Source organism: Magnolia sinica, chromosome 12 (genome assembly GCF_029962835.1).
Source record: "Magnolia sinica isolate HGM2019 chromosome 12, MsV1, whole genome shotgun sequence".
Taxonomy (NCBI): Eukaryota; Viridiplantae; Streptophyta; class Magnoliopsida; order Magnoliales; family Magnoliaceae; genus Magnolia; species Magnolia sinica.
The window spans coordinates 46,524,062-46,537,886 of record NC_080584.1 but is presented as its reverse complement, the minus strand read 5'-3'; the positions used below and the strand labels follow the sequence as shown (position 1 = coordinate 46,537,886).

The 13,825-nt window shown below is 40.3% G+C and overlaps 2 protein-coding genes across 2 annotated transcripts; one reads left to right on the top strand and one right to left on the bottom strand.

Annotated features, from left to right (window-relative positions):
* Positions 1–1,861: 1,861 nt before the first annotated feature.
* On the top strand, positions 1,862–10,199 carry LOC131221310 (columbamine O-methyltransferase-like). Its single transcript, XM_058216519.1, has 2 exons — positions 1,862–2,771; positions 9,808–10,199. The coding sequence occupies exons 1-2, from the start codon at positions 1,983–1,985 to the stop codon at positions 10,096–10,098; spliced, it is 1,080 nt and encodes a 359-aa protein (XP_058072502.1). The 5' UTR covers positions 1,862–1,982; the 3' UTR covers positions 10,099–10,199.
* Positions 7,476–8,023, bottom strand: LOC131221312 (large ribosomal subunit protein eL31-like). Its single transcript, XM_058216520.1, has one exon. It carries the CDS (start codon positions 7,941–7,943, stop codon positions 7,578–7,580), a length of 366 nt encoding a protein of 121 aa, XP_058072503.1. The 5' UTR covers positions 7,944–8,023; the 3' UTR covers positions 7,476–7,577.
* Positions 10,200–13,825: the final 3,626 nt, after the last annotated feature.

Sequence of the window (13,825 nt, the reverse complement as noted above, 5' to 3'; positions counted from 1 at the left end):
AATAGTTAAGCGTGAACCGCCGCCAAACATTATTATTGGTTGTTATGGGACATCGTGATGTATATAATTTATCTATGCCATCTATTTCTCTTAACATAATAATTTAGAACATAAGCCCAATAAGGAGGCAGACCAAAGGCTTAACTAAACTACACTACAAGAAACAATGGTGATTAAACTCCTATAGTCAAAAACTTTTTAAATGGACTACACCACAAGAAAACTTCCAAGGGTGTTCGTACACTGTTTGTAGGGTTCATCATTGCATATGTGTGGAATCCACCACATCCGTTAACTTCAGAATTTTATAAAAGGCCATGGTTGGAAGCATGATTAACATCCGTCAATCACATTGACTACATCACAAGAAAATAGTTCATATCCAACAAATACGATTATAAGTTATCAAGTTTTGTAGGACATAGAGAGATAATGTCAACAAGAAGTTAGCATCTTTTCAAATAAATAAAAGGCTACAAAGAAAATAAATAGATTGGATCTACCTTTCAGTAGGCCCAATAATCAATCCCGTTGACATCATTTTATCGGGATTAGAAATTACGTAACTTATTCTCCACTCAAAATTCATATATCTATTGATCTAGGAATAAAGGCAATTTGGTCTGAAAATGTTTTCAAAACCTTTTTGATAAATAATTTTATAATATTTGAAATATTCCTTCATATTTTGGCTTTGACCCAATAATCAATCTTGTTGACATTACTTTATCGGGATTAGATATTACGTAACTTCTTCTCCACTGAAAATTCATATATCTATTGATCTAGGAATAAAGGCAATTTGGTTTGAAAATGTTTTCAAAACCTTTTCGATGAATACTTTAATAATATTTGAAATATTCCTTCATATTTTGAGCTTTGACTATACCACAGTGCTAGTACGATAAGGGCAGCACCGACTGAGTTATATTTTCCATCCAACCTATTCATAAGGTTACGTGGACTTGGATGAAGAGAAAACACAAATGTTAACTCGGTCCACAACTTTTGTATCCTCCAATAAGTTTTCAACAGTAAGAGCTTAATCCTCATTGTGTGGTCTACTGTCTTGGATCTGCTAAATTTTGTTCTTATATCTGAAATGCCATGGAAAAATGGATGGACGGTGTGTATAAAACCCGTACATAATGGTGGCCCCTCGAAGCTCCTGCCCGTCCCCAGCTAGAGAACGGGGAAATGGACTCCCCCTCCACCAGCCAATGGCTGGTGGTTGGTAATCTGTGGGACCTATCAAGATTTATGTGTTTCATCCTTGCCATCCATATATTTTTCTAGATCATTTTATGGTATGAGACCAAAAATGAGGTATATCCCAATATCAAGTGGACCACATTGCAGAAAACAGTGTTGAATGAATGTCAACCATTAAAAATTTTTTGAAAGCCATAAAAGTTTTGGATTAAGCTTATCTTTGTTTCTTCCCTTCATCTGGGTGTGTATGACATAAATAACAGATTGGATGCCAAATAAACAATACAGTGGGCCTTATGAAGATTTTAATGGTAGATATACAATCACTATTGTTTTCCTGTGGTGTGGTCCACCTGAGATGTATATCCCTCTCATTTTAGGGATCTAGCACTAAAATGATCTCTAAAAATGGATGTACAGAATGGATGAAACATATACATCATGGTGTGGCCCGCAGGTGGAGTAGCCAATCCGTTTCCTGAGACTGGCGGGGTTAGGACGCAATCCGCTTTCTTAGTTCTTACCCACGCTCCCTTGAGTGAATCAACCGTCGACTATGCTCACACGTTCCTTTCAAATGTGGATACCCTCCATTCGAAGAAGACAAATCGCCGGCCCAACCGCGGTTTTTTTTTATCCTACTGCAGGACATGTAAGATTCTTCTCATCAGATGGACGGTCCAATACAAAAACCAAAACCTAACCATTGCACTTTGAGTCGGCTTAGTCATTCATCTCGTCAAACTCAATCCTAAGCCGATCAACCAAAAATGGAGGAGAGCAAGCAAGAGCCCAAACTAGCTGGAGACGAAGCAATCACAGCCCAAGTTCAGCTATGGAAGCACATACGTGGATTCATCGATTCGGCTGCACTTCGATGCATGATCCAACTGGGCCTTCCTGACTTGATCCATGATCAAGGTGGGCCCACAACCTTCGATCAGATAGCAATCGCACTTCCGATCCTTACTCTAAACAAAGATTGCTTGTACCGGATTCTCCGGTACTTGGTCCACATGAACTTGTTGTGCGTTGTAGAAGAAAACGGTCAGTACAAGTATGCACTGACGCCAGCGTCGAAGCTCCTAGTGCAAGGCCAAGAAAAGAGCCTTGCACCGTTCGTGATGTTCATGATCCGCCCTGAGTCAATGCAGCTCATGCAGCATATAAGTGAGAGCTTGAAGGGCCCCATGTCGCTGCTTCAACGGTTTCTGGGGATCGAGCACGAGAAGGACAAGTGGAATTGGGTGGGTGAGAATGTGGATAGTAACGCCGAGTTTGTGAAAGTCATGATGGGGCACACGAGCCTGGTGATCGAGGAGGTGGTAAGGAGGATGGAGAAGTCGCGCGTGCTCGATGGGGTGGGGACGCTCGTCGATGTAGGGGGGAACACGGGCCAGGTAGCAGGGGCCATTGCCAAGGCCTTCCCACATGTGAAGTGTAGAGTTTTGGAGCTCGCCCATGTTGTGGATTCCATCAGTGAGCCACCACCAATGGTTAGCATCGTGAAAGGGGACATGTTCGACTCTATACCTCAAGCCGATGTTGTGTTTATGAAGGTGATCTCTCTCTCTCTCTCTAGATCTCTCTCTAAAACTTTGGTGTAGGAACTTCAATGGGCGAACATCGGGATAGATCGAAACCTTAGAAAAAGTTTTGATACACAGTAGCACAATTCCTACAGCTAAGGAGGATACCTAATCATCTTGGGTTGACCATGTTGGATAGTCCAATTGACTGATTGGACCATCAAAGAAGTCGGGATAGTTTAGATAAGAGTAAACGAATGTAAATGGAATTGGGAGTAAATGGGCTGATTTGAAATTGGAAGAGGAGATTTTCCATAGTAAATGGGGTGAAATGCCTTTTTATGCTCCCTCGAGAGCCACAAGAGTAAATGAAGGTGTGCGTAGAGTAAATAAAGGTGTGCATATGCACATATCCACGGTCCACATGGCACACTAATGATACTCCGAAAAAAATCAATTACTGACTACATCACTAAAATAGTTTGACATCTAAATGGACAGTTAAAATACGTTGGTAAGTTGCTTGTTTATGATCCTTACATTTGCAACCCACTTGAAGCCCAGAAAATTTTCCATTTTGGCCAAAGTATATATTTTAATGGGCTTATTATAATCATTCTATCAAATACCACATATGTACACTAATTTGGGATAATAAAGCTGATTTGGGATATCACGTATGTTCTTGTGAATATATTAAAAGTTTCCAATGCATTTCAAGTCCTCCCTTTTACTCCCATCCAAAACGAAAATTTGGATTTTAATGCATTTCATTTACTCCCATCCAAAGACAACTAAGTCATTAACACTTAAAAGTGAGAGTAAATGTAAAATGGATTCCATTTACCTCCCCAACGACCCCCAAGCTAACCTATACCTCAGTTAGCTTATCTTGGTTTCCACGTATTTCACATGTATGTATGTATGGTACACAACATACTTATTAGCCAAAAATATAGAAAAGCGTGTTTGGTTTCCAACATCATATAAGTACTTATCCCTTGCGTTTTTTTGGTCCATCCTTAATATCCATCATCCATCATATGGGGCCAACCTTTAATGTAGACCGTTCATTATGTTGGGCCCACCCTGGCCTATCTTTGACGTGGACCATTCATTATGTTAGGCCCAACTTGGCCCTATCTTCAATGTGAACAGTCCATTGTGTGAGGCTTACCTTCAACATGGACCATCCAACTTGCGAGGCCCACCTTGGATGTGGGTCTTCCATCATGTCAGACATTGGATGTAAGGCGTCCATCATGCAGGGCTCACTTTAATATGGATCATCCATCATGCAAGGCCCAACTTTGTAGTGGGTCATGCATTGTGTGGGGCTGCCTTAAATGGAGGTCATTCATCATTAGAGGCCGATTGATGGCCCACCTTGATATAGGTCATATACCATGTCGGCCCACCATCAATGTTATTGTCCATTATGTGGGGACCACCTTCAATATTCATTGCCCATCATGTGGAGCCTACCTCTAATGTGGACTATCCATCATGTGGGCCCCACCTTTGCTATGGGTTGTCCATCATGTTGGGTCCACCTTGGAAGTGGGTCATTCATTATTAACGGCCGACATTTGAGGTGGACTATCCACATGCTGGGCCCATCTTGATGTTGGTCATCTATCATGTGGGGTTCACCATCAATGTTATTGTCCATCCTATGAGGCCCACTTTCAATATTGACCACCTATCATGTGGAGCCCACCTTTGATGTGGACCATCCATTGTGTGGGCCCCACCTTCAATGTTGGTCCTCCATCATGAGGGGCTCGCTTTGATGCGGGTCATTCATCATTAGGGGTTGCCCTTTGACGTGGACCATTCATTGGGCCCACCTTGATGTGGGTCATCTAGCACATGGGCCCACCTTCACTATCCATTGCTCATCTTGTGGAGCCCACCTTTGGTGAGGACCATTCATTGTATGGGACCCACCTTGGATGCCGGTCGTCCATCATATAGGGCTTACCTTGGATGTGGGCAATTCATCATTAGGGGCCGACCTTTGATGTGACCCGCCCATTACGTGGGGCTCACCTTGATGTGGGTCATCCATCATGTGGGCCCACCATCAATGTTAAATATCCATCATGTGGGGCCCACCTTTAATGTTCATTGCCCATCATGTGAAACCCACCTTTAAAAAAAAAAAATTATTTTGTTTTAAGGCAACAAAACAAAAAATTCATTAAAGGAAAAAAGGATACATGAGGAAGAGAACATAAAAAAAAACAACGCGAGAACAGAAAGGCAAAACTGCTGAGATAGCAGCGACACCCTAGCAACCTAAAAAGCTGAAATCAAAATTGGATAGATCCCTCACATTAGCAGCCCATTCTATAACCATCTTCTTAGCCCTAGCACCCACAGAAGTAACAAGGGAGGACTTATCATTAAAGCGCCTGTCGTTCCTTTCGGTCCAAATGGCCCACCAAATGGCGAGGATAACCATGCGCCAGACGATCGACTTGAACTTCCCAAACTTAGGCCCATGCTAAGCCGCAAGGAGATCAGCGGCTGCTTCGGAGTTGCACCAATAGATCGAGAACCTCTGGTAAATATCGGTTCATAACGGAGAGAAGTAAGAATAATGAACCAGAAGATAGTTGACAGTTTCAGCCTCCCGCATATAGCACACACATATATTTGCTATCTGCATACCACGTTTGGCCAAATTGTCGATCGTGAGGATTCTATTACGACCCGCGAACCATCCAAAGCAAATGACTTTTGGAGGAGCCAGATATTTCCAAATGAAAGGGTTGACTTGACCGGGAGAAGGCACAGAGGGGAGGATGAAAGAATACAGGGATTTTACAGAGAATAAGCCAGATTTGTCTAATTTCCACCCAACTTCATCAGGCTGATCACAGAGAGGTATAAACTTAGAGATGAGGTCACGCAGATTAGTAAATTCGTTGATTTCTTCATCCTTCAGATTCCTGATGCATCTGATAGACTAGACAATTTGCGCCAAAGATGGGGAATAACATCTGTTGATCGAAATGTCTTTGTCTGGGGAAAGACGATAAATGTGAGGAAATTGGACAATCAATGGATTTTCCCCCACCCAAAGATCTTTCCAGAAACGGATAGAGGAGCCGTTACCAAGAACATAGCTGCAGTTTTCAATCACCGGATTTTTTACAGCCAGGATGCCTCTCCAAATATGTGACGCCTTGTAATACGATGAATCTTTCGGCCACCATCCGCCTGCAGAAGAGCCATATTTCCCTTTAACGATCGAGGTCCATAACGCATCCTTTTCAGTCGCGAATCTCCAAGCCCATTTCCCAAGCAAAGCAACATTCATAACTTTCAGATTTTTAACATTGGCTCCTCGCTCCTTGAATAATTTGCAGACTTCGTTCCACTCCAATAGGTGAAATTTCCTTTGATTCTCCTTTTTGAACCAGAGGAAGTCCCTTCTAATTTTATCGATCATCTTCCTAACTGTGGCCGGGCATCCAAACAGAGACATAAAGTAGAGAGGAAGACTAGATAGGGCAAATTTGATCAACGTCAAACGCCCACCCAATGATAAATATCGGCATTTCCACATCGACAGATTTTTGTGTAGCTTGCTGACAACTCTGGCCCACATATGCTTAGGAGGGGGTCCAACGGCCAGGGGGAGACCAACGAAAGAATTCGGAAAAGAATCAACCTGACACCGCTTCAAAACAGCGCAAAGTAAGGATGTCGAATGGGACACGTTAATCCCTAGGATCTTCGATTTACTCATGTTGATCCTCAGACTAGACACTGCTTCAAAACAGCGCAAAGTAAGGAGGTTACTAATGTAGTCTGAAGAAGCAGTGGAAAAAATAAGTGTGCCATTTGCAAACTGAATATGGGTAATGAGATTCGACAAGCCTGGTATCGTAATACCACGCAGGAGACCATGAGTCTGCCCTTTGAGCAGCATCTGGGACAACACTTCTCCAACGATTATGAAGAGAAGGGGGGAGAGGGGATCCCCTTGGCGAAGCCCTCTGGAGCTTTTAAAGAAACCCTTTGGAGATCCATTTAGGATAATAGAGAAATGAGCAGAGTTGATACAGGCCTTAATCCATCTTCTCCATTTGATTCCGAAACCCATACGAGTCAGCATGTACAAAAGAAAATTCCAATCGATATGATCATATGCTTTAACAACGTCCAGCTTGCAGAATATCCCTTGAGAGTTAGATTTATAACAAGAGTGGAGAACTTTGTTGGCAATGAGGGCTCCGTCCAAAATCCTTTGATGTTCATTGCCCTTCATGTGGAGCCCACAGCGCCACCTTTAATGTTCATTGCCCATCATGTGGAGCCCACAACGCCACCTTTAGTGTCCATTGCCTATCATGTGGAGCCCACTGTGGCCGGTCCATTGTGTGGGCCATCCATTAAGCAGAGCTACTTTTGACATAGACTACATTTTTGGAGAGAGAGGTAGAGAAAGTAGAAAATTAAAAAGTTAAAAAATAAAAATAAAAAATTACTGGTAGTTAGAAATATTTTTAAGGTTTCAAGTTACTTTCGAAATGGTGTTTACCAAACTAACTTGAAATTTAAAAAGTAACTGTTTAACTACCATAAGTTTGCAAAGCTACTTATGAGAGCCTTACCAAATAAGCCTTTAATGAACAACTGTACAAAAATACCACCAATCACATTATCCTTTATTATTATTTTTTATTTTTTATTTTTTTTCCTGATCGAACATAACTTTCAAAGGGCAATCTCAAAATCCAGAATACATCCAAAATGCACTAATAAAAAAAATCAAAACATAAATCTCAAAAAAGTACCTCTTAAAACTAAAGTTTTTTGAGTCTAATATCCTTCTTCGATGACCTTGGTTCCCAATCCCTTGAGCCCTTCAGGTGGGACCTCTGCTACAGTGACCAACGAATAAAGCTCCTCCTTAGCATCTTCCTCTTCATTCCTCTTGCGAGCAACGCGCACGCAAACACGTCTAGGCACACCCCGGATATCCCTGCTCCATATGTGCTTGTTTAGCTTCACGTCGACCCTAACATCGGTTGTCCCCATTGCCTTTTGTGCAAATTTCTGTATCTCTTTTGTGGCTTTGGGAGCCATCTTCTTGAAGGTGCATCCATGGAGACGCCTGTGGAGATTGATAGTGTATTCTCTTGTCACTACCTCCTCCTTTCTCCCTTTGGCCGTCTTCTCCACCATCTTGGCAGCTATTCCCTCTCCCGCTCTCTCAAAACCCTAGTTCCCGAAGTTTCGGCTGTGAGAGACCGATCACATTATCCTATCATCTTTTGTTTGGCCATATTTTCTATAGCCATCTCTTTTATAAACCATGGATGGAATGGTTGTGATTGGTTAACAAAACTGATTCTTTGTAATAGTAAGCAATCCATAACTCGCCCTTACACGGATCAAAATTTTGACTTGATCAACTTTTGTGTAAACGATCTTGACCGTCCATATTACAGGTTATTAATCAAATGGTTAATATTTTTTTTCTGAATGGTGGGATATTTGCAGGGTAGCCTATAAAATGTTGCTCGGACCCAATGAACAGTTTGGTTTAATGGATTGGTGCAACTAGGAGCATTACAAATCATAGCTTTAAAAATTAAAAAAAAAAAAAAACCCCTCGAATAAACTCAACTCCACTCGCCCAATTGACTTGACTCAATTGGATTTCACCAAGACTTTGGGAAAAGCTCGATCCAATCATGACTTAGATCGAAAGTCAAGAAAACCATGCTAAACTCGACAAAACTCAAAAGCGATGAAATTCAATTCTACATGACCAAAGAGATTGTTACAATACATTCTGAAGTATTATTATTATAGGATACATCGGGATTTTTGCCTTTCAATCTAGCGTCATTTCTTACTTACCAATACAATACTGTTTATTCGATGAGCCTCAGCTTAGATGAGGTACATGCAAAACCTAGACACTCTTAGTTTTGAATATTTTAACCCTTCATTTGTTTGATTCTTCTCCAGTGAATACATTCACAGGCCTATTAACCTTTTACAATCAAAGGATTTAAATATTTCAGTTCTTGGACATCATCCATCCAAAAGTCAGTCCCATCATATAAACAGTTTTGGATCACTAAATAGATCTTAGCTAGATCCAGCAGGTAACCAGATGTATCCACTTGCAAAACGTTGGTGTGTATTCTAGAAAACCTCTGGTCTAATAGTGATGATATTAGTGCACACACATTTTCTTTTTATAATACACTATATGTGCCCAGACGTCACATGTACCATTACACAGGACTGGGCTCGTTTTACACATCTGCGTAAAACACACAATCCATGTGGGACCCACCATGTTGTATATTTAGATCCGTTCATCTATCAGGTGAGAACCCCTTTTCTTTTATACACACACATGCACACCCACATACTCAGACGCATGCATGCTTACCCACCTTATGGGCACACGAACCCATGACCTCAGTGTTGAAACAGACTCTAATCTGGCCCTTAGCCATGGATTGAACCACACCAGAACCCTTATTTTAACTGTACATACACAGGATCAGCCCAGCAAAAAACTCCTATGAGCCGCATCGACAAGAACAATGTGAAATGCCCCTGAAACTTTTAAGTTCAGCTAGTGTGGCCTTCTTGATTTTTTATTTTTATTATCAGGCTGATTGTTGTATCTTCACTTCTTCCTAGTGAGTCACACCTGGGTTTAATGAAATATATATGCTATGGTGGCGCCACAAACAAACCTAATGGTGGCATTCCATCCTCATTGTTCTTTATTGTCTAGCCCACGAGAGCTATGGATGGGGCTGATTTTTAATCCCCATCCTGGAGTTGAGGATGGAACCTGCTGGATGGAATGAATTTTACACATGTAAGAGGAGATTCTGAGGTGTTGTAGAGGATTTGGGACCCATTGCATCCGACAGCAAAATTATGGTGGGACACGATTTCCACGTAATGCCATGAGTGGCATGGTATGCACTAATATTAGAAGGATATTTATGAAAATTTGAAAGATTGACTTCACATTTTCGTGCTTTCCCGTAATTATTTAACTGGGCAATTGCAGTCTATCTTGCATGACTGGAATGATGAGGATTGTATCAAGATTCTAAGGAAATGCAAAGAAGCGATCCCTAGCAAGGGAGGAAAAGTGATCTTGGTGGACATTGTTTTGGACACAGACGCGACGGATGGACTTGTTGGTGCTAGGCTTTGCATGGAGATGATGATGCTGCTCATTGGAGGGAAGGAAAGAACTAAGGAGGAATGGAATAAACTCATCGAAAGCACTGGTTTTAGTAGTTATAAGATAACATACATGGAGGCCATGGAATCCATCATTGAGATTTATCCTTGAACTTTTCCTCCGTGGTGATCAATCTTCCGTTTAAATACAGAGGTTTTTTCCATTGTAATAAGAAAGGTACGAAAAAATCATTTTACGTTTTTTTTTTTTTTTTTTATATTGACATGGGATTCTACTTATTGGAGTTGCAAACCAAAACCCATTTTCCAGCAACAGCTGGTGACTATTGATCTTCTAATGCACAGCAACAATGTTCATGGTGGTGTTTTGGAAAAATGCAAAGGCTGTGTTGACTAGAAATATTAAATGGTGGAAGCTCTTAGCAGGGGCATTGTTGTCTTTTCACCTTTCATTCAAATGCCTATAAAAGGGCACATTTTGTATCCGGTTGATGCAAGAAGCAAGAATGAAGTAGCAGTAAAACAGTCCAAAAAATTAAAGAAAATAAGTTCTGTTTTGTTTTCTTCTCTCTTCTTTCCTTCTAAAGAATCAGTTTTTTTTTTTTTTTGTTAAGTTGTTTAGAGGCTTTTTAAAGCTAGTAATTTCCTCTTAAAGCAAATAAAATCTGGCTTGTACAACCAACAAACTGGTATCAGAGCCAAGTTCTTTTAAAGTTGCCAATAATTTTCTAGCCAAGAACAGATTTTCTTTTTTTTTTTTCCAGAAAAATCTGCTTAAGAAAAAAATCAGATTTCTATTCCATCCCTTTCTCCCTTCCTTCTTCAAAAAAATCAGTCATTTCTTCTTTAAAAAAAATCAAACTGTTTGGGTCATCTAGAGGCTTAATAAAGCTAATTTATTTAATCAATAAAGCTTGTTGGTGTAAAGATGGCCACCACAATCCAGTTGCACGTTTCTAAGTTGTCAAAGAACAACTATAAAAATTGGTGCATCCAAACGAAGGCGATGTTCGGGTCACAAGATATATGGGAAATCGTCACCGATGGGTATGTAGAACCAACTATGGAGGAAGAAGTCGCCTTCACCAATGAGGAAAAGAATGCCCTAAAAAATCAAAGGAAGAGAGACATGAAGGCTTTGTTCCTCCTCCATCAAGGGTTGGATGAATCAACCTTTGAGAAGATTACTGAAGTAACATCAAGCAAGCAAGCTTGGGAGATCCTTAGCACCATCTTCAAAGGTGTTGATCGAGTGAAGTAGGTTCGCCTACAATCTCTTAGAGTCGAGTTCGAAACATCACATATGAAGGTAGGTGAAAGTATCTCTGACTACTTCTCACGTCTACTTGTTATTACTAACAATTTGAAAAGAAATGGTGAAAAGGTTGAAGACATACGTGTCATGGAAAAGGCATTGCGATCTCTCACAACTAAGTTTGTTGGTTTGATCACGTGGTTGCGATGATCGAAGAATCAAAGGACTTGGAAAAATTGTCCATTGAAGAGTTGGAGTCATTGCAAGTGTATGAGTAACGAATGCAAAAGAATGCAGGAAAGATCCTTAAACATACCTTAGAGTTTAAGCTGACTCTAAATGAACAAAGACGTGGCAAGTACATATTGTAACATCCCAAATTTTTGCAGCCAGAGTTTATACTCATACCCGAGAAAACTGGGTATTAATAATTGAATAAATTGGATAATTTAAAAATCGCACCATAATTTTTTTTCATTTAGATCACATCTAGTTATATTTATGAAGGTAACTATTCACGAGAATAAAATCAACTGTATTTATTATTTTGTTAGAGTAAAAGAATTCAACAAATTATCAAATTTCCTCTCAATGAGAGCTTATTACATTATCAAGTTTGCAACGGAAATATAAAATTAAATCATAAAACTTTCTTGTTCTTTCAGTATAATCTTCCATAGGGAGATGCTCATCTAGATCTTCAATCTGTACATCACCTGCATCATCTATACGGTTGGAGAGGGTCAATGCCCTACTCATATTGATGGTTATTGTTTAAGATTACCAATAATTCAAGAGATTCATAAAAGTAATGTAAGGGTTCCGATACATCACGTACTCCACTGCTACGAGATGTGTCAGTATGCGCAAATAACCTACATAAGATGTATGCCTAGCAAAGTGTGTGCGGTTCATTATACGTAGTAATCATTACAATGTGAAATATAATTTATAGAAAACTTAGCTAGCCCTGCATTCTCACACTATGGAGATTCGTCGGTATGTCCAACGCTACCGTGGATTTACGTGAATACCTCAAGACAGCACAACACATGAGTCAAATGAATTACGTAACACGATTTGTTCATGGAGCGACTATTTATGACATCCAATCCCGGAAGTGATGTAACATGCATTGCGAATTACTTACATCGATTTGTGCACCACTACCCAAACCCATGGAATTATACGTCGACCAAGAGGGTCTCTACCCGAAGCGCATTACGTCCATGACATACTAATTGAATCACTTATTGTGATACCTTCAACACATCACTTGCATCAAAGAGAATATAAATTAAATCATGGGGGTTGAGAAATACCAAGACACATGCCTAAGCCATAAAGGTAGATAACATAAGGCTAACAAAATGAAAAGGAAAGTAGCAATGACTAACTTAACAAAGGGGAGAGTGGCAATGGCCAACCCAACAAAGAAGAAAGTGACAATGACCAACTCAATAAAGAGAATAGTAAAAATAGCTAACTTAACAAAGAGGAGAGTGACAATGGCCAACCCAACAAAGAGGAGAGTGGCAATGGCCAACTCAACAAAGAGACGAGTGCAATGACTAACTTAACAAAGAGGATAGTGGTAATGGCCAACTCAATAAAAGGAGAGTAGCAAGGACTAATTCAACAAAATTGGTAAAGGCAAGGGCAAGGCTTGCATCCGTCGCCCCACATAAAAATAATGAAGATTAATCGTAATTAACATCATACCATAATCCTAAAGGGTAGTAATTGTTGGTGGTAAATTAAACACTTTTAAAGAGAGAATATAGTAACATGAGAACAGATAAAAGGAAGGATAACTCATATCAACTTAAATTAATGCAAACTTAAATGAATCCCTCACTTTAGCATTATATCTAAATCCTAGGTAGATATCTATATAGGAAAGCTTCTACATGAAAAGCTTCCACATAAATCACGACATTGCTTGAGCAAGAGGAAAACACCATACATATGGAGAATAAAGTGGGCGTCTAGGCTTCTCTTTCTCTTTCTTTCTCTCTCTTTTTCTGTTTCTTTTTCTTTCTCTTTCTCTCTCTCTCTCTTTATTTTTCTCTTTCTCTTTCTCTCTCTCCTCCTTGGACGTAGGGGGTATGGGCATGTGAGTAGAGAGGGGACGCACGCTCCTTTTATAAAGGAGTAGGTGTGTGAGAGGGGTGTGTTTCCCATCCCACTTGGATTGGGTTTCTCCAATTTTTCCTTTTCTGACGATCTTTCTTTAAATCTAATTCATCCATTACGTCAGGGTCATCGAATAGAGCTGGGGTATATGATTTTCTTGGTAATCCGAAATTTATATTGACCTATTTTGAAAATTCTCCTAACGAGTGCCCAGAATGAACTTGATCTCAATTAACGGTCCACACTTAATGATTACTTGGAGAAATAAAGGATAATATGCTTGATTTGTGTGTTCCAGTGCTATGCATAGCATGTGCGTGCGTGGGGGCTTGCACTCGGGCATGAGCATGGGCGAGGGTGTGAGCAGTGTGACTGTAGTGGTGGTAGATGACGCAGTTTGCACTGCGCATCGTGTCATAAAGTGTCCCTTACGACCTTGTGCAAACCGTCACAAGACGGTGGGATCGCGGTGCGAGAAGTGTTAAAT